The sequence below is a fragment of the Phycodurus eques genome, chromosome 4, assembly GCF_024500275.1.
Source record: "Phycodurus eques isolate BA_2022a chromosome 4, UOR_Pequ_1.1, whole genome shotgun sequence".
Taxonomy (NCBI): Eukaryota; Metazoa; Chordata; class Actinopteri; order Syngnathiformes; family Syngnathidae; genus Phycodurus; species Phycodurus eques.
The window spans coordinates 29,041,309-29,061,532 of NC_084528.1; the positions used below are offsets into that span (position 1 = coordinate 29,041,309).

General features: G+C 37.6%; 3 protein-coding genes across 5 annotated transcripts; 1 reads left to right on the forward strand and 2 right to left on the reverse strand.

The window, feature by feature from the left end:
* Positions 1–46: 46 nt before the first annotated feature.
* On the reverse strand, positions 47–9,869 carry LOC133401753 (NF-kappa-B inhibitor delta). Its single transcript, XM_061675090.1, has 12 exons — positions 9,778–9,869; positions 6,852–6,988; positions 6,719–6,752; positions 6,342–6,526; positions 6,066–6,247; positions 4,542–4,647; positions 4,287–4,433; positions 4,009–4,060; positions 3,349–3,506; positions 2,869–2,985; positions 2,627–2,791; positions 47–1,441 (listed from the first exon to the last, which is right to left on the reverse strand). The coding sequence occupies exons 1-12, from the start codon at positions 9,791–9,793 to the stop codon at positions 1,370–1,372; spliced, it is 1,371 nt and encodes a 456-aa protein (XP_061531074.1). The 5' UTR covers positions 9,794–9,869; the 3' UTR covers positions 47–1,369.
* A 4,323-nt stretch (positions 9,870–14,192) lies between these two features.
* On the forward strand, positions 14,193–18,642 carry tyrobp (transmembrane immune signaling adaptor TYROBP). 2 transcript variants are annotated; one of them, XM_061675102.1, is made up of 6 exons: positions 14,193–15,434; positions 15,507–15,524; positions 15,598–15,732; positions 15,824–15,873; positions 15,963–16,022; positions 17,460–18,642. In XM_061675102.1, exons 1-5 carry the CDS (start codon positions 15,377–15,379, stop codon positions 16,017–16,019), a joined length of 318 nt encoding a protein of 105 aa, XP_061531086.1. In that variant the 5' UTR covers positions 14,193–15,376; the 3' UTR covers positions 16,020–16,022; positions 17,460–18,642. The 2 variants fall into 2 exon arrangements, with proteins under 2 accessions (XP_061531086.1, XP_061531087.1); XM_061675103.1 differs by having other exon boundaries at positions 17,463–18,642.
* Positions 16,205–19,381, reverse strand: LOC133401755 (uncharacterized). Of its 2 annotated transcripts, XM_061675101.1 has the most exons (9): positions 19,295–19,381; positions 19,169–19,221; positions 19,061–19,093; positions 18,531–18,578; positions 18,254–18,301; positions 18,093–18,143; positions 17,430–17,741; positions 17,308–17,346; positions 16,205–16,771 (listed from the first exon to the last, which is right to left on the reverse strand). In XM_061675101.1, the coding sequence occupies exons 1-9, from the start codon at positions 19,300–19,302 to the stop codon at positions 16,734–16,736; spliced, it is 630 nt and encodes a 209-aa protein (XP_061531085.1). In that variant the 5' UTR covers positions 19,303–19,381; the 3' UTR covers positions 16,205–16,733. The 2 variants fall into 2 exon arrangements, with proteins under 2 accessions (XP_061531085.1, XP_061531084.1); XM_061675100.1 differs by having other exon boundaries at positions 17,308–17,741.
* Between the last annotated feature and the right edge of the window lie 843 nt (positions 19,382–20,224).

Here is a 20,224-nt window from a genome sequence, read left to right on the forward strand (position 1 = left end):
TTGTTTTACAAGAAGCATGCAAAACAACACACATGAGTCACACAGTCACAGTTTATTTTATTCACTGAAATTACAGTCATAAGCAAATTTGACCTCTTGGTGGTTTCTGGTCATGACAATCAAGATGTCAGGAATTTTTGGTTGTTGAAAATGAATTTCATGTATTCCCAAAGAGTGAATGTCACATTTGTTACAACTTTTCTGTGAGTGGTTCAATTTCCCCACGCTGCTCATTTATGTACACACTCTCAAGAACACCCCAAGCATGACGACTTGTTTAGATCATGACTCACCACTGCATGTAACTGTGTGAATGTGGTCGTAAGGCATGACGCAAACAAGAGTCAAAGTACTTTTACGCAGTAAACACGTTACATTCGCAAGTATGATGCATACAGAACAAAAGCAAGTCTGCTCATTGTTAATATGAGCAATGTCAATGTTAGTAATTGTGCTGATTGAATTCAGCATCTCATCATCGTCAATGCAATCATCATGACGAAGAGTCCTCCAGGTCAGAACAATGATTTCATGGAAATCAAAGAGTTCCTACAAAATGAGTACTTTGTCATCTTTGTCAACCAAATGGTGAAAATAAACCCTTCCTGAACGCTTAATAAGATACACAAGCACAATCTTATGAGATACAATACCAAAAAAATAAAAAAATCAGCCTTTAAAACTCATTCACTGCCAGCCTTCCCAGTTAATTTGGATATTTGACTTCTAAAGCCGTCAATGGCAGTGAATGTGTTTTAAAAGAAAGCGTTATTTTCAGTTTCGGTGTATAAACTTCAGCTACAATAATGAAGATATTTTTAAACGAATACTTGTCTGACAGTTTCCTCCCAAAATGTTAGAGCCTTTTTGTTTGCCGGATTACACAAAATCCTGTCTATAATAAACCTATTTCCACAAAATATCTACAGATCTGGAGAAATGTGTAAAAAAAAAAAAAAAAAAAAATTCCACTTGTCTTAACATTACGTTTCCTTGACTATATTTGATCAACATTAACAATCGGTTAAGTGGTGCACTCCATTGAGCATTTCAGCTCTTGTGTTGGATGTCATTAGATTGCGCGTGTGTACCTCATGTTTTGGTTGGTGACAAAAAAAAAAACTGTCTATTCTTCTTGGAAATATATTCCAAACAATATGATTTTTTAAATGAAAAAATGTTCTCCATATGAACATTTCATACAAGTAACAGAAATATAAATCCTGTATTAACTTTAACTTTTTTTTTAAAAGCAGCTAAATGGTGAATCATAGTAAGAGTTCAAATCCAATGTGAATTAGCCTCAGATATTCATACTTGCTGTCTTTACGTCCTGTCAAGAATTTCCTGCTTAACGGAAGATTTCCGATCATTCCTGGTCCCACGGGGCCACCGGACGTCGACGAGTCGAAGTGCTCCGTTTCTTCAGCATTAACTTGAGCTAAAAAAAAATGTTTTTTTAAAGTTTGAAAGATATTTTAAGCAATACACATGCAGTGGCTTGCAAAAGTATTCAGACACCATGAACAAACGTATATGCATTTAATTGCCATTTCTTGTGATAGGCTCAGGACAGTTCTGGCCACATACTATCAATATAATATACAGTATAATATGTACTATGATATTTGTCAAATGAATTTAGTTATTTTTTTCTGGTAGATTTAAATGTATTGATTGATTTATTTGTAATCATTTATCTAATTAATAGCTGCTTAATTGATTTATTGTGAAAAATAAAACCCTAAAATATTTTTATTTTAAATTATGTTAGAGCTTTATACAATTTATTTATACTTAATATGTACTGTAAATTAAAGGGATTTATTTTACAAACTACATATTGTATTAAAGAATTAGTCAATTATAAATTCAATTCATTCTACGAATAAAATTCAGACGTGAGTCAATTATTACTTCATTATTAAAGTGAACTACCTATTTTAATTAGCGCTATATTTTCCAGTTGCGCCATGCTTTGGACAAAGGACTGTACAACGCGCCATGAAATTCTTTTTATTACTTTTTTTCTTTCTTTCTTTTTTTCAAAACCCTGCTTTCGACCTGTTAGGTGTGTTCCTTTGGCTTCCCGTTTGTTCACTTATGTTCTCTAACAAACATCCGAGGTCTTCACAGAACATTTTACTGCCATGAGGTTACAACCAGATAAACGCTATTTACTGATTGGCTGATTTCTGAAGGCAAGTTGTTGCACTGGATTTTATTTAAGTGTTTCAGAATAAAAAGGGGCTGAATAATTGTACGTCACGTTTTTCTTTTTTTTTTTATGTGGAAAAAAAAACTATGGAAATCATGTATCATTTCCTTTCCACTTCACAATTATGTGTGACATTGTGTTCTTCTATCAATTGAAACCGCAGTAAAATTAAAAAACATAACCAAATTGTGATTTGGTTATGTTTTCTAATAAGTCATGCTTGAAGGTGGAAATAAGAAGACAAGTGATCAAACAAAAAAGGATGACATCATTGGCATTGGATTTTATCTGGGCATTTCCACTTTCTAATAATGCACTCACTGGAAACAACAATACTAGTGTGCACGAGTAACTATCCATTATTCCAAGTACCACAAAAAAATGTAAAAAAAAAAGACTGCAGCTCACATGCTCCCCTTGCAGGCCGCCCTGCAGAAGGTGCGCCGGGAGGCCGTTCTCCAGGTTGCGGATGCTGGGATCGGCTCCTCGGCTCAGCAGCAGCCGGAGGATCTCCTCCTGCCGGGGGTTGCCATGGAGACAGGCCGCCATGTGTAAAGCCGTGTGACCGTGCGCCTTGAAGCAGAAATCGGGCCATGAGTCAAAGTGTACACACGATCAGTGACTGTACGCAGCGAAACGCATGGACTCACTTTCATGTTGACAAAGTCTTTCACATTGTGCATGTGGATGCTGAGCAGATAGTGGAGCAGATCGATATTTCCTTCCTTCACCGCCAAGTGCAGCACTGTCTTGCTGCTTTTGATTTCCTGCAATTTGACGAGTGGGAGTGTTCAGAGGGAAGAAGGGGGGGGGGGGGGGGACACACACACACACACAGACACAACAAAACCACAATAAGTCACGCTGTGGAACATGCAAATGAGACTAGAAAGAAAACAAAAGTGATGACATCATCATGGTTGGATTTGGGAGTTCCCCTTTTTAATACAATGACAGGACAAAAGATTAGGTGCAGTATGTATGCACCTGTTACTATCCATTAGAAGCCTTTACAAAAATGAAATGTTAGATCGATTGTGTCATATTCCAAAATGATATCAAACAAAATCAAATGTAACTGGGCAAATGTCCAACATTCCTCTCACAGCAGTCGAACATTTGTACTCCACCTGGCTAAGTGGTGAGGCGCCAGCATTGACGAGCATCTGCACACACGAGAGCTTCTCCGCAGCCTTGGCCTGAAGGAAAACATTCGCCATCCCGCAGGCAAACAAAGCCTTCATGGTGACACTGTGAGAAATGGCTGCGCAGTGCAGAGGGGTCATACCTACAATACAGACAAAAAATATATATATAATCATAATAATAATAATAATAAAACACAGATTACAATATTGTTGCGGTGACAAATACGTACACAAATGAATGATCAGTAAAATCAAATCCAGTAGAATGAAAAACGATAATTGTGTCAATGTTATAAACTAAACCAAGCCAATCGATAATCAAAGAGTACAATTATTTTATTTTATTTAGTCTCGCTATTATCCATGATTAACTTGCACGACAGCGAAAGAATGTTAAAATGTTATTTAAAACATTATGTGTGTCATTAGTGAACATTTTATGGAGGCGACAGCCTGAACAAACCATTTTTCATTGTTTCCTATTGGAGAAAAACGTTTTAAAATTAGAACCACTTGGAAGCCGAACAGCATCACGGAACAGATTGTGCATTTGTAAGATATTCTGATCATTGATAAAACGTATTACTATTGCACATTTACAATGACAGTAATTACTGTATTGTACACAAAGTAAGTCGTTACCTTCAAAGTCTCTCGCCTCGAGGTTGATTGCAGGTCTGTTGGACAGAATTACCTGGGAAAAAAAAACATAATTCATTTACACTATGTATGAATATTACAGAAGATTAATGATTACAGCAAGCCCTAGATAATCATACAAATATGCTTCTAGTGGCTATATGCGTGGCTATGTGCATTCATTTGACATTGCATCATTATATATTTGTAACCATGACCTGGTTGACTGAGTAATGTATTTCCACAGAAACCTTGAAAAAAAAGTGTATTCGGTCCTTTACCTGCAATATCCGAGGTAAGCCGTCGTGGGCGGCCAGGTGAAGAGCGTTTTGTCCTTTGACGTCACAAGCGTTGATGTCTGCTCCAAATGACAACAGATCTTGAACAATGTCCGGCTGGTTCGCCGTCACCGCCACCAGTAAAGCAGTCTGTAAAAGCGAGGGGGGGGGGCGTTTTTTTTTTTTTTTTTTTTAATACCATGTCTGCTTACAACTCAAAAACATTTTTATCCATGTATTAAAATAATTTGTCCATACTTTGCCTTTGTGCTCTTTAGCATCAAGCTTCCCCAGATCCCTCAGCTTCTCTGCAGCAGCGAAGGCCCACTCCCTGAGACCCTTAGCAGTGTAGATATGCAGGATCCTGACCCAAAAACAAACAAACAAAAAAACTAAATTTGGCAAAGAAACATAATTATTGGGTAACATAAGACTGGTAATCATGACAAAATACAGTCCACTGTATAAGTATTTTCAAGTATTCCAATGAGTGCCTTTTTAATTGTGACACATGGCTGTAAACGTGTGGGAAGCGTTTAAACGCATAAATTTGACCCAGTTACCTTTTAGAGCTCATCATGTTCCAAGTATGACTCACCGACTTTTGTTTTTCTTTCTACGATTACCAGACGTCGACACGCTCCAGACAGTAAATAGTCATAAATAGTCATTCATAATACAGCAGACGGCAACGTGTGGGTTGTTTCGATTTCTAGCCGTGTTAAGAAGTTGGTGTTGCCGGTGCTGTTTTTATGTCGTTTTCCTCGTCACATCCCGTTTGCATGGTAGGCAGAGTTCAAAGGACGCGCTCATTTGTGCCCCATTGTTCAATGAAAACATTTACATATGCCGGTCGTCCGCCAATTCCCCATCATCCCCCAAATCTGACAAAATCCCCAATGTTGACCCCTAACTTGTCAACTTGTGATTTAAAAGTTTCACAGTACTTTAGCAATGACAACCAGAGTATCGCAACACAACATTTAGACGATAAACAAACACGTCACCACATCTGAAGGAAAGGGAAAGGAAAACTTTGTTTGATGGATGCTTCTTGCAGAAAAAGGAAGTGCTCGTTAAAAAGCATGACCAATTCAATAACAATAGTTAACAACAGTTAAAACAGCCGGTCTGTTTCTGTTATGACCCTTTTTTATTATATCTATATTTGATGTACAGTGGAGCCCTGGCATTCGCGGGACTGTAAGGGCCGGGTCGAAGAGTAAAAATCAGAGAGACTGTAATTGATGCTCATTATAATTGTATAATTGTATTTATTTATTGATTTATTTTCTTGAATAAGGAGTGATAAACCGCCCATAAGCATTGTCAGTGTTCCAAAAAAAGAAAAAAAAGAAAAGAAAAAAAAAATGTTTTATGTAAAATTGAAAAAAATATATATGTTCTTTTTTTTCAATCTGCGAATCAGTGAATCTGTGCGTCCCAAACCATGAGAATGAGAGGATCCATTGTATTCCTCTTTTTTTCTTCATTCATTATATTGTAGAGAACAAGTGAAGCACCCCTTATCACTTACAGTATACTTAAAGGCTTTCTAATTCTATTCTGTCAATATTTTGTCCCACGCCTTACGGCCAGGGTTGGACAATATTTAGTTCAATCAGAGCATCAGAGCTATCGGAGCACTGTTAACAAACATATTTTGACAAATTAAGGAGAAGAAAAAAACAGTAACAAAGTATTTGTACTTTGTTTCTTCCCACCCCCGCTTGAGAATAACAAAAAATCCCAAGACACACAAGCACACTGATGAGCACTCACGTGTCTCCGTCCTCATCCTGGCCAATGATCCTTCCGTAGTCCATGTCTCTCAGCATGATCCTGGCCTTCTCCAGCGTGCCGGTGTCCAACCACGACCCGAAAGTAGCTTGAGGGGCCTGACTTGGGTCCAGAGGGGGCCAAGTCGAAGCCGTGCTCTGGTCTGCGGCTGCCATCTGGCACCCCTGCGCAAAAGAACACCGGCTCAAGTTCGACTGGAAATCGGGGATGCAAATGCTTTCATCGACAGACTATTGCTTCGGAAGACTTTTTCCTCACATAAGATTGAGACGCAAATCCCTGAAGATGCTGCTGGGAGCTGAAATCTGAGTCCATAGGGACGTCGTAGCCCGCAGGGAAGCTCGGCCCAGGTTGGTTGGGGTCGTAAGAGAGAGCGGACTCCTGTATTGCGGCCCAGTGCTCGGAGCTCACAGCTGTCATGTCTGCGTAGCTGCTTGATGCACCTGAATAAGAGAAACATTTGGCAATTTGTGTCTTCTTGCATGCCGACACCAAATCTCTGGTATGCTGCTGACTCCATGGACATTGTTGTTGATGGATTTGCTGGTTTGATCATTCGATTGTATTTTTTGATGCTATATATAGACTGGTGTGCATATTTCCTGCTGTGGTGCCAGGAATTGTCAAAGTCTTACCTGAGCAGGTCAGTTGTTCTGACACCGGCAGCTGCTGCGAGAGGAAGTACAGAAAGAAAAAAAAAGTGATGTCACGCACAATATTGTACTGTGAATGATCGAGTTAGATGTTAGATGCAAGATGTTTTCTTACAGTAAGCATGTTGTGACCGGCGGGAGCAGTTGTGTTTGCGGCGTAGGGGGTCAACCCTGATGATGTCTCTCGCTTCCTCTTCTGTTCCAAAAGCTTCTTCACTGTGGGCAGAGTGCAGCACGGCTTCTCCTTTGGCGCTGTATGGCAACCAAAAATTAACATGTTGAATTTGCTTCTTTTGTTTTAAGTGGGTGACGGTCGAAATGCCTTTCCGAGCATCTAAGTTTGCCGACCCTTGTCCCAGATAGCTAAATAAACCTCCACTCGTACTACTATCCACCACTGCTTTTGTATGCTTTTGTATATATATATATATATATATATATATATATATATATATATATATATATATATATATATATATAAAAGTGTGTCTGGTTGATATTTCCTTTGACAGGTAAATGAGAACAATAGGGAAAAGTCACACACCACAGGACAAAAAAACAAAAAAAAGAATGATGTTTCCACCCTGTGAGGTGACACACCGACTCCGTTAGGAAGACACATTAGGTCTCAGAAAAAAACCTTGACAATGGGATTGCCTACTTCTTTTCTATGACATCTTCCTGTGTGGCTTTGTCACTCACAGAAACCCAAACCACATCTTCCTGTAAATCAATGTGACACACGCGCACACGTCACAGCGGCACGTTCGCTTGGTTGCCTTCGACTGCACTTTCTGTCGCGGTCAAATGTTTACATGAGCAATCGTCGCATTGTTCGTTGGAGGAATTGAAGTTGTTTATTTGAAGAATTCCTCTTCCAGGTTTGAATGAATATGTAACATACATTGTCTATGAGGTTTAAAAACAAGAATTGTGAGATTTCATTTATTTTGGATTTTCGCTCATCCAAACAATAATTAAATATTATGCTTTGTTATACATGCTTAAATATATACACCCAATCTAACATTTGTTAAACGTCCCTAAATAAGTTTCACCTTGACCAGATGTTGTTTTTTTTGGTTTGTTTTGTTGTTTTTTAACCATCAGGTAGGATTGGTAGAGTTCATTTAAATTGTTTGGTTTCGTGGCAAAGACCCAGTTTTTAAGTATATTGCACATAATAAGATTGACGTTGGGGCTTTGGGAATGACATTCCAGAAGCTTCATGTTGTGCTTCATCCATTCTATAAAAAAAAAAAATAATAATTAAAAAACATTTTGTTGTGTGTTTGGGATGATTGTCCTGTTAGAAGACTCAAGCGTGTCCAACTTTCAGCCATCTAGCTGCTGATTTGAGGTGAAGTTAAAGACTTTAAAAGTAGTCCTCCTTCTTCATTTGCCTATTCAATCCTTCCTGGGTTGTTCCTGAACACCCTGACCAATTTATTTTCAACCCGAGCTGGACAGTTGGGATCTTCTTCCGTGCCTTGGCAAAGTGGTGACACCTCCAATTGGCTTGTACTTTGCGTGCAATTGTTTAAACGTCGTGATCGTGGGAAAAAAAGTGAGAGGTTCACGTTGAAAGACATATATACTTCAGCACCACTTATTCAAAATAATTAAGTGCATTTACAGTATGTATATACAGTATTTTGCCCTGTATGTGTAGATTCAAGAAAATCCTATAGAAATTCAATTCTTCAAAAATGATTGAAGATGTATGTGGTAAGAGCGGTTCAAATAAAATGATAATATGATCATATGATTTTCATGTCCACGAGTGTATGTAACCGACACAACTGTATGAACGGCGACCTTGCTCTTTTCTTTTAAAAATGACAAAAAATCTACAACAACAGGTTCTTGTGGAGTTGTGGAATGTGCACCCCCCCCCCCCCAAAAGGTCACTTTATCAGAATACATAACTCAGTCTGAGACATTTGATCTTTACATAGAAATATCAACTTTGGTCACATGACACGAAATACAAAAAAAGTTTCAAGAAGTTGCGGTTTGGTGCAGCTTAGAAAAACTAGATGTGGCGGATGCCATAGTTTTGAACGAACTTTGAATCTTAAGTCCTCATTTTAGCAAGACATTTTGTACGATTCGTTTTCTGTTCTCAGCGCACACAGCAAAGTGCATGGGCATACTTGCGTGCATGTTTGCTGCACTAAAAACGCAACATCATACCAAGAATAGGTCTTATTCTTAAGACTCATCGCCTCGAAAGACACTTGTTTTTAGACAATGTTCACTTATTTCAAGCTAATTTTAATTCACTTTTTTACATTTTTTTTATTTACTCCACTGGCAATTTTTTCCCCCTACAAATTTCCAGTAAAAATGAGCTTGAAACAAGTCAAAATGGTCTAAAAACACGTGAGTCTTATTTTCTATGTGTTCCCTCATTGTTGTAAGGATGCGCAAAGAGCTACAAAACGATGAACTTGTTGATCCGCGAGCCGCCTCAGCCAACGGCCACCAATGTTTTGGACAGCAGTGCTGTCCACTAGTTGTAATGAGCAAGTGTCCCAATCTGTTTTTCCACACCGCGGGACTTAACAGTATGATCTTTTATTTGGCTTTGCACTGATGGCCCCTGCCTGGAGTGCCCTGGGCTACCCTTTGCTGTATTCAAATACGGGCCTCGGAAAGCCCTGGACACTGAATCATGCGCGTGGGAGACGGGGATTCCAGCGACCTTTCTCTTCTGGGCTCTCTCTTCACGCAAAGAATGAAAGAAACGAGCGGCACTCTGCCCCGTTTCCTCATTTTTGCGGTCATGCAGCATCAGAGAATGCATGAGACAAAAGAAAAAAAAAGAGACAAGGAAGATTTGTTCCTGCTCACTCAAAGACATACAGTACATACTCAATAAACTACTACGAATGGAATAGCTGTATATGATTGAAACATACTTAAGATAAATTCAAGGAAAATGCAAACACAAAGAAATAGGAAAAGGAAAGACGTTCCATAAACTTTCAGTGAAGAACACGAATGGGGGGAAAAAAGAGGGATTCAAATGTACTCACCTTTATCAAAGTGCATGTCTCGGAAGTCTTGCTTGGTGTTCGATTCGAAATGGAACAACGGCCAAGAGCGGCGCGCAGATGTGTGATGTGTGCGTGTCTCAAGTCTGTCTGCCTTCTTGTTGACTCCTCACCGCTGCTTGTACACACTGAACACGCCGCCCACACACATGTGTGCGCGTGTGTCATCGAGCGTGTGTGTGTCTCTGTGTGTGTGTGTGTACACTTCACACTCTCGCCGTTCCTTGAAACACACAGAACATTCTGAAATAAGAGGGCTGTAATTAACTATGCAATCATCATCCTCATCATCATGTTTGAACTTTCACCCTTGACAAGGCACAGCATTCACATTTAAATCATGTCAATGTTATTATTTTGCACACCCTGTATTAATACGCAGAGAGTAAACTCCTCTCCTGTATATTTGATTTAAGCTAATTATTGTCTAATAATATTCATGGTAGAAGAAGAACAAGAAAAAAGAAGAAGAAGACATAAAAAAAAATGGGCGCTGGATAGAAAGATTGCACTTAAATCCTTTAAAAATAAACTGTGATCTAAAGCTTGAGCTGAATTTGATCCATCCATTTCCCATAGCACTTATCTTCATTAGGGTTGCTACTGAGCTGTCTCTGTATCAGAGCTGACTTTTTTGGGCCAAGGGCAGCGTACGCCCTGGACCGGTAGGCAGGCAATCGCTCGGCACATAGACAAAAAAAAAAAAAAACAATCATAATAATAATAATAATAATTCACACTCACATTAGCACAACTGGCCGATTGAGTCTTAAGAAAACATGATAGTCCTAAAATGATTTCATGTTGCTGTTCTACTTGTTTCACACATTTTCCCATTTGAATAAACTCTTTTACAATTTCCCTTATAATGTACTTATTCACATTGTGACCATGAAAACAACAAGTTTCATCGCATGAACACAGCAATGGGAAGATACATAAGTAGATTGTTCTGGTATCTGTACTTCATTATTTTTTCTGATGACTTTTACTTTTACTTCCTATATTTAAAAAAAAACAAAAAACAAAGAGATATCTGTACTTTTTACTACAAAATACAAATACAAAACATTGTTACTTTAAAAAAAAAAGATGCGAATAAAAAGAGGTGAGATCAACTGCAGTTGAGATCTTGATTGACTGATTGGAAAAATAACAAAAATAACAAAAACCAAAAAAAACAAGAACAGCCGCGACACGCAGGACCGTGAACCAGGGAACATTAACGAAAATGACACAACTGATTTGGAGAAGCGAGATATTCCCCATCATCATTGGCCTTATTTTACAAGAGAGTTCCTAGATTGTGTTATGTCCTGTGCCAACCTAAATAAATAAAAAATAAATTTAAAAAAAACAGGCTTCCGGTGTTCAAAAATTCTGTCTAACCTGAAAAAACAAAAGTCACGCCAAGGCTATAGAAAGTTGTTAAACAACAACATGCCACATGTATGCTGTTTTTTTCTTCTTCTCAGTATGAGCACTGCGTAAGATAATACAAGTGGGAGAAATGTTTTTGGTTTTTTTCTGCTGTGCCAAGTCATCAATCAAAATGGGTGTGTATATTGACAGGTTGAAAAAAAATAAAATAAAAAAGCTGTCGTTTTAAAACTCCACACAGCAGAGTCAGGTTTATTTTTGCGTTTTAAATGGCATCCTTGTGGCAAATTGAGGATGAGGATTGTGTGTGTGTCCCCAATGTGCAGCGTTTGACGCTGTGGGCTGCAACGTCTTAGTGGCTCGGTTACAGCACCTTGTGGCCACTAGTGGTAGTGCTCTGAATTGCTTTACATTACTGGTTCTCAAACTTCAAGTACCACCATCGTGACAACATTAAAATACAGTTGCGTAGTAGGCCTAAGTGTTTATATATATATATATATATATATATATATATATATATATATAGCGTTTATATATATGTTTATATATATATATATATATATATATTTAGATCTAATGGGGAAAAAAACAGGTTTTATTCCTAAAATCTATATTTATTATTGTAAATCACTGTAACATTATGCACGGTTTGAACATTAGTGCTGCTCATTGGAAAAATTGGACGGGGAAAAAAAGCAACAACCCTGCACTTAAATAATGGTTCAATTAAAATGCATTGCACATAAAAAGTTCAATGAAAATTGTACTCAACTAAATCTTGAATAGAAACATGTTAACATGCCAAAGCACTTAAGAGTTCATTTGAAGATGTTTGTTTGTTTGTTTGCTTTTAAGTCTTTGAATGGTCTTGTGCTCCATCTCTACTCTCAGGTCAGAGGACCAGCAAAGTCGAAGGGGATTAGCGCATTTTCTGTCGGTGGTCCCAAACTATGGAATGACCTCCCTTTGCACAGCAGACAAGCCCCCTCAATATCCATTTTTTTGAAAATCAATGATTTAATGTTTAAAGTGTAATGTTTTTGTCTTTTTATTGTTCTTATCTTTGATTTTGCTTTAGTCTTAGATTATTTTATTTTAGATTGGTATTGTTTGCTTCAGCAATTTGTTTACTAGAGACAGTAAACCCTTTTACCTTTTTGTAGTATATTTCCAAATATGTATCTTTCCACCTTTACCTAATCAATTAAAGTAGTTGAATTAGCATGTATGTTTACTAAAGTATGTATTTTCATTTGTTTTAATTTAAGTATCTGTATTTCTACTTAAGTAGAGAGTGTGAATATATGCTACCTCTGGCACACAGAGAAGCGGCGCACTGACTGTAGAAGCAATACACAATTGCAGCGCCCGCCGCTCTTAGGAGAAACAAACAATATTGAAACAAACAGGAAGTGCGTTGTGCCGCCAAAGAGGGCGGGGTAGAAAAAAGAAGAAAAAAAAAGAAGGCGAAAGAAACTAATAACTAGAGCCGCAGTTCCAGTCACTTCAACTTCATCATCTTCGTGGATGGCACATTACCAAAAGTAAGCGCATTTATGTCTATCTATCTATCTATCTATCTATCTATCTATCTATCTATCTATCTATCTATCTATCTATCTATCTATCTATCTATCTATCTATCTATCTATCTATCTATCTATCTATCTATCTATCTGTCTGTCTGTCTTATTCTTTATTTTGCCCTCCAGCAAGCCCACAGTCAAGCGCATCGACGATGTCGTCTAGCAAAGCATTTGCCCTGTTCATCTGTGCACTGTGCAGTAAGTGGGCCCACTTTCTTTGTGACATGTTGTCTGGCTTCTCATTTGCAGGAAGAGAAAACCACAAAATATTTTCAATACGAAACTCGTGAACTATCAAACGGCAAACTGCTCCAAGATGTTATGAATGTGACATCATTTTCTTTTCTTCTTTCCCCCCCCCCCCCCCACCCCCACCCCCCTCTCTCTTTCAGACCTGACTGTGGCACGTTCAGGTAAGTCGATGCGAAGAAGCACACAATGTTCAGCAGGTCATTTGAACGTGCAAAAACCCGCAAAGTCTCATGCAGGGTTTCCCAAACGTATGCTCAGGACCAGTGATGCACAGTAAGGGAAGTACATTTACTGAAGTACTGTACTTACTGAAAGTACAGTTTTTGAGGATCTGCAATTTAAATAAGTGTTTTGTTTTGTTTGTTTGTTTTTTCCCGTTAGATACTAAAACAAATTTCACAGTGGCCTACAAAAATTTATGGAAAACTTATGAACTTATGGTTATAACTTGTGCTCACAAGATAAATGAATTGCATGCACTTTACTGTACGTATCTTGCACACACGCCTTAAGTATATCCAGTGGTGAGTTGTCAGGGCCAGCTACTTTGACTTTTAATGGTATAACATTTGGAATTGCGTACCATATCCACCACTGGCCACGACACAAAATGTTTCTGGGGTCCATTTTTATCGGGGAGTAAAACGCTGTCAACTTACAACATAGTAGTAACATTTCATCACAATAAAATGTGTTTGTGGTCATTTGTCCTCTCGCAAAAAAATAATTCCCTGCAAACTTCACCCACAATAATAAACACAATGTTAGATGAACATCTCTCTGATGAGCAATCAGGCTTGATTCAATTTTTCCAGCCTTCTCTGTTGCGCCCACTCATCACAACGCGTTGTGTGTCGTCTACTCGCCAGAGAGCCCCGTGCCATGCTACAAGATCGAGCCTGGCGTGCTGGCAGGCGTTGTCTGTGCAGATTTGCTGCTGACCCTCATCCTCATCAACATCGCCTACCAATGCGGCAGCATTCAATGGCGCAAAAATCACAAGTGCGAAGAAAAGAGTAAGGCAGCAGTTGTGTGATACGTGTGAGTGCCTGCGTGAGTGTGTTCTGGTAAAGATGATTCATTAACTTTTTCCCCTCTGTGCGACATCTCTTCACAGACAACCACAGCACGTATATGAATGTCCGCGCCTCCAGAAAGACCTGACTGTGTCAGGAAGACTTGTGATTTATTTCCACACATATTCATGGGTTTTAACTAAAAAAAAAAAAAAAAACTAAAAAAAATTTAACTTTTTTTTTTTTTTTAACTTTTATCCTCAAATCAAGAAAAAAAATAATACTGTTACATTCAAGCATCATGTTTGGATGTCACTGACTTATGGATCTTTGACTCACTCTGAAAAGAAAAAAAAAATTTGTTGTTTGTAAAATCTTAATAAAGTTGTAAGAATTAAGTTGTAATGACACTCAAATCCATCATGAGAATAGAGTCATATTTTTTTAATGTATTTTTTTAAAAATATTATTCATTCCCTCGTTCAAGTTGTTTAGTCCTCAGATTGATCAATATCAATCTGAGGACTAAACAACTTGAACGAGGGAATCTTTTTTCCATAATGTTTTAACTTTATTCTAATGAAATTGCATGGTGTTTCTCATAACATGATGAGAGTTTTTGGAATATTACAATCATATATATATATTTTAATTCATTCTAATAATATGATTTTATTCTTATATTTCAACATTTGTTTCATAATGTGACTTTAGTCTTTAAAAATTACAATTTATCTCATATTCTGCCTTCATTCTCATAATTCTACTTTTTTTTTGCATGTTTTTACTTTATTCTTGTAAATGTACCTTTTTTTCTCACAATATTATGACTTTAGTGTTACTTTAGAATTACAACTTTTTGTTGTGATATTATAATTTTATTCTCACAATATTTTGGCCTTTTTTTCTTGTATTATTCTTACTTTATTCTCAAAATATGTAAAACAGTACAGTCCAGTAGAGTATATATATCTATATATATCTATATATATATAGATATAGATAGATAGATAGATAGATAGATAGATAGATAGATAGATAGATAGATAGATAGATAGATAGATAGATATATAGATATAGACAGAAAGGTCTAGTATCTGTCTGTCCATTATTACAACAAATAATATCCATCATCATTTTCTAGCTACTCTATACTAATGGGAAAAAAAAGAAATGTTATGTTGTTCCTGCAATAAATGAGGAAACGCAAATGGTGACTCCTCTTAATGTTTCCTCCTGCAAACACAATCACATGTCCACATGTAAGCCGCACTTCTACACACTGGAGGTCTGCCTCCTACTTTTCCAATTGGAACATCCCTGCTGATTGACAACCTCTCCTTTATGGATGAGACTCAATTCAGCATGGAAGACACATTTTGTATTGCTGGGTCACTATTTGGTGAGTTGTACGCTACATCCACTGTACTGTACAGTATTTGTACGATGCCCTGATTCTGAACATATCTTGCAGGATCTGCAGGACAACAAGGTACATTGTTATTTCTTTTTGTCCTAGTAATGTTTTGCTTTATCTTTCGGTTATGTATTCATGTCTCTGGCAGAATGTGGATCTTGTTATCTCATCAGTATGCAGTCCGTCATAGGCATTATTGCCTCTGACCTCCTGTTGACTGTCTTCATCGCTGTTTCTCTCTTCTACTTGCTGACCGTCCACAAGAAAAGGACAGAGCAAGCTGGTGAGCATTACGTTTATGAGAATAAATGTCGATTTGTTTTTGTTGTTGAGCTATCAATCAGTAATTTCACATTTTCATTTTCAATTAACAGCAAAAATACATGTACGAGAACCAGAAGAAATAACAGAATCTCCCTATCAGGTTAGGTGTAATTTCATTTTCTTTGACAATCCTCATTAAAAATAAAAGTAAAGAAACTGATGGCATATAAATGTGCTCTTGTTTTGTAGGAGTTACATGGAATCCAGTCAGATGTGTATAGTGAACTTCAACACCTCAGGAAATAAAACGTAAGGTTTTTTTTCAATTCCATGTAACATTAACTTTATGCCTTGTTCCACTGTAGTATGTACTGCTATTTTTCGTGTCCTAGATACTAGGTACAATTAAAGTTCATTAATTACATATTGGGTACATGTATAACTAAGTAACTAAAGAGAGACACTGAATGAAAAGAATGCAAAGCTTGCACCATTTCGTCCCTTATGCTTTTATTTTCAAGATTATTGGAAACATGAAAAAAATTATGAAGGCTAAAGAAAATCATAATCATTCTCTTGGCCCGCTGTTTTGAATATAACCTTTGTGTCATAGCTTAACACATACCATACCAACCATAACAAAATTAACAGGTATTCTTAAACATAGAAATGCATTAAGGTAAAACAAAAAGGAATCCAAAGTAAATTTTGTCCAGACCTCTTGTCATCTTCTTCTGTCTTCCTGTATTCTTTGTACTATAACCAAATTTGCACCATTTTTAAAGACTACTGTAACACAAGATAAGAAGAAGAAAAAGCTTCACTAAAACCCAATTTCTATTTTTAAGAAGAAAAAAAAAAGGTAACAAAAGTCATCCATTTTGGTTCACACACCCGCTTGCATTTTAGTTCCCACTCAGTGATGGTGTAGATGTGAGTGTGATGGGGTTGTGTGTCTCTCTATGTGCCATGCGACTGATTGGCAAGCAGCCCAGGGTGTAGTCCGTCTTTTGTCCAAAGTCAGCTGGGATAGATGCCAACTCTCCGCAATCCTGGCCCTGAAAAGATTAATATAGAAAATGAATGGATAAATGTTGTCAATTTTGTCCGTTTGTCATCTTTTCTCACGTATTTTCAGTATATTATCTTTGTGCTATAGCACCGTAAAGTTAGACTAAAAAACAAAAAGAATTATTGGTTCCAAATTCATTTAAAATATTTTCCCTTCTCATGGTGAAGCTAAAAAGGAATACAAATGTAAATTTGGATAACATTGGGAATCAGCCGGTCAGCTGACTGCGATTCTGAGTCAACAGACGGGAGCGACTGAGTCATCAAAAGTGGGACCAACTACGGTCAACATTGAATTCATAATAGCTGAATGACAAGCAGCTTGTACACATGTCCACAAATAAAAGGCCAAGAGGTTGAATTCAAAATATGTCTCCTAATCCAGCTAGCGCACAGAGTTAGATGATGAAGACAGAGGAATGTTCCCATCAGGAAGCTGTAGTCTTGCTGGTATCGCTAAAATATACAGAACATGCATTATTTTCAAAATACAGTCATAGCAGGAGTTACGATGTTGACTTACCAAATGAATGTGATTCAGAGGTCATCAATTCTTTCGTTTCTGGGGGAATATTGCGATGAAGTGCTCAGAATTTTGATCACTGCGAGCGCTCTTCTGTTGTTTTCTGTGACTTTTAAACTCACCATCATCGTCCGTTTCTCCGACGACCGCAGCAGGTCTCGTCTCCAAACTGGCCTGGTCCACCGTTTCTCTGCTCGGGGCCAACGAGCGCAACCCTTCAGCAGATGCTTTCCTCTGGAGACTGCTGCCTTGGACGGACGCTATGCTTGACATGTTGACACCGTCAGTAATGTCCGTCTCACTGTGAAGATCAGCGTGTTCTCCACTTTGTTGATCTTGAGCTCGTCTGCTGCTCGTACGCACTGCTCCCGTTTGCCTGCGAGGCGGAGCTTTAGCGTTCTCCTTTGTTTGAGGCATCTCATCGCTGTCAAGGTCTTTGAAAGCATCGACAAAATGTTCAGTTATCTATTAATTGCAATTATTGCAATATTGTTAATTGAAGTTCCTCGTTAAAGATTAACCGGCAGTTTTGCAAATTACCCATTACAATTCCGCTTTTACTTCCCATAAATTCCTATTTATTCCCATGTTTTTTTACTTAAATAAGTGAAATTATAAAGCATCGTATACGCTGTATAACTATCGGCTTATTTTTAAAAATCTACCTTTTCTTTCCCCTCCAAGGTTTGCATCAGGTTCCGCAATATTAGGATTATTATTAGTAATTTGATCTGAAGTCCATATATGACATCATTTTCATGTATTAAAAAAATGTTAGCACATACCTGCAAGTGTGTCTTGATTGGCACTCTCAAAAGACTGATCCTCTGAAAGATCTGTGAAAGAATATTAAAAACAATGAATGGATTAACTGAGCCAATTATACTTACATTTGTATTCTCTTAATATTCATCTGTAAGCAGTAGAAACATATTTTGTTAACTACCTTGTGAATCATGTTCTTTCTTTGGTTCGCTGGGAGGATTTTTGTGTGCTACAACAGAAAACAAATTATTTACCCATAATTTTAAAATTCATGTCACATCATATCTAAAGTGTTTGACAAACAAGCAAAAGCGTGAAAAATTGTGTTCTGATTTTGCTTCCACTCGATCTGTGTGAGACAAATCTTAATACATACAGTACATTCTTTTGGCCTTACTATCACTTGTAACTGACTATTATTTGAGTGTATATGTGGATTAAGTGTTGGAGTCAGAGACCTGTCATAATTGCAGATATGGTCTTTCCCGCGGTGGTGCCGAGGGCCTCTACAACAACAGCGATGAACCATTGAAGTTTTGTGTTAATTATGGTCAAGGGGTTCACAGTAATACAGGGTGTCCCCGGAAATGGACATCATTTTTTTTTTTTTTTTAATGAATAAATAAAAGTCTTTATTTATCAAAATCAATACAACGTATTCAAATGGATACAAATTTTATAAAGCTTCACAAATGTTAAATATGCCTGTGACACGACACACTCCGGTCCAAGATGATGAAAAGTATGTGACAGGCATGTTCTAAAGACAGCTGGGATCTGTTTTAAAATGTGAAATAAAAATGCACAATAGGTCTGCTTTAAACTTACTTAGTTTTTACACAGAATATTTGACTTGTTAGTTGATGATGAATTGATGTACATTTTGAGGGGACACCATGGATAACATCAATTGTAATCAAATAAAGCAAGGGAATAAAAAGAAAATGTTATGTAGGTCGTGACAAATCCTGGGTTGAATATATCTCACCTTTCAGAAAGCTTAGAACATTTTCTCTTCGAGCTACAAATAAAAAATAAAAGCAGTTATCTGCAAGAAAATTATTAGATCTTTCTTGAATCCAAAATATTGTCTCACCTCTGATTGGAGCTGCTGTCACAAGCGGAAGGAGCATCAGCCAACATATTACACTGAAAAACGGTAAGAGTTCAAAGTTCAGCACAATGTCCTGATGGAAATAAAATTTGAAATATCAAAACTCACAGCCTCATTGTTGACGTCGGTGTCTGGCAGCCACCGTTAAAGAGTCAGGATTGCAACTGAGGCTTTTTATTGATTTGTTCTCCTCCAGCAGGCCTTTGTCTTTGAATGAAAGATCATTGTCTTTGTTTGACGGTGCACGGCTTGACTGCGCAAAGAAGAGCCCGCAAAGTTGACAAAGCTCCATTCACAGTTTCAAAATAATGTCTTGTCTCGAGTGGTCGGATGGGGTTCATTATCTCGGGGGGAAATGCCTGCGGCTGTTTTTTGTTTAGTTTTTTCCCCCCACCAATGTAACCTTTCAACAAAATAGATACTCGACCGCTCGCATATTGTTCCTTGTTACAGCTACACTATCACTATTGTAAACAGATGTGACCGCTGACAAAACAAAGGTCTTCTTCACAAGTATCTTAATGGACATTCACCAGTGGTGGCAAGTGGCAAAGTACAAATACGTTTTTATTGTACTTAACTCGATTTTTCAGGTATCGCCGTACTTTACTTGAATGTTTTGCGGTCAACTTTTTACTTTTACCCCTAAATTTGAAAACAAATATATCGATACGTTCTACTTCTTACTTTGTCAAAACAGGCTCGTTACTTTTTTCAACCTGCATGGATGGACGACACAACGTAAAGAATAATTAAATAGAGAAAAGTATAGTACATGGGGGTTGAGATCTTGATTGCTTAATTGAGCTAGTCGGGACTTTCAAGGCAGGAAAAACAGAGACAGTGGAAAATCGGAGGAACGTGAACAAGGGAGACGTAACAAAAATGAACAGATTCGAAGAAGCAAGATAATCCCCATCCATGGGCTTATTTAAAAGAATTGTTTGATATTGTCGGCTCCAGGAATGATTTGTGGGAAATACATAATAAGGTGCATTTTTCAGTTCACATTATTAGCTAATTTAGCATTTTTGTTAG

Excerpts from the sequence above, each read along its gene's own strand:
- LOC133401753 (XM_061675090.1), bottom strand. Across the intron at positions 4,434-4,541 it reads CTAAAGAGCACAAAGGCAAA|ACTGCTTTACTGGTGGCGGT; the intron begins GTATGGACAAAT and ends TCGCTTTTACAG. Across the intron at positions 2,792-2,868 it reads AAGACTTTGTCAACATGAAA|GCGCACGGTCACACGGCTTT; the intron begins GTGAGTCCATGC and ends TTCTGCTTCAAG.
- tyrobp (XM_061675102.1), top strand. The coding sequence starts at position 15,377 with ATGGATGAGACTCAATTCAGCATGGAAGACACATTTTGTATTGCTGGG. Across the intron at positions 15,733-15,823 it reads GAAAAGGACAGAGCAAGCTG|CAAAAATACATGTACGAGAA; the intron begins GTGAGCATTACG and ends TTCAATTAACAG. Across the intron at positions 15,874-15,962 it reads TAACAGAATCTCCCTATCAG|GAGTTACATGGAATCCAGTC; the intron begins GTTAGGTGTAAT and ends CTTGTTTTGTAG.
- LOC133401755 (XM_061675100.1), bottom strand. Across the intron at positions 19,094-19,168 it reads GACAGCAGCTCCAATCAGAG|CTCGAAGAGAAAATGTTCTA; the intron begins GTGAGACAATAT and ends TTTTATTTGTAG. Across the intron at positions 18,302-18,530 it reads CATATCTGCAATTATGACAG|CACACAAAAATCCTCCCAGC; the intron begins GTCTCTGACTCC and ends TTTCTGTTGTAG.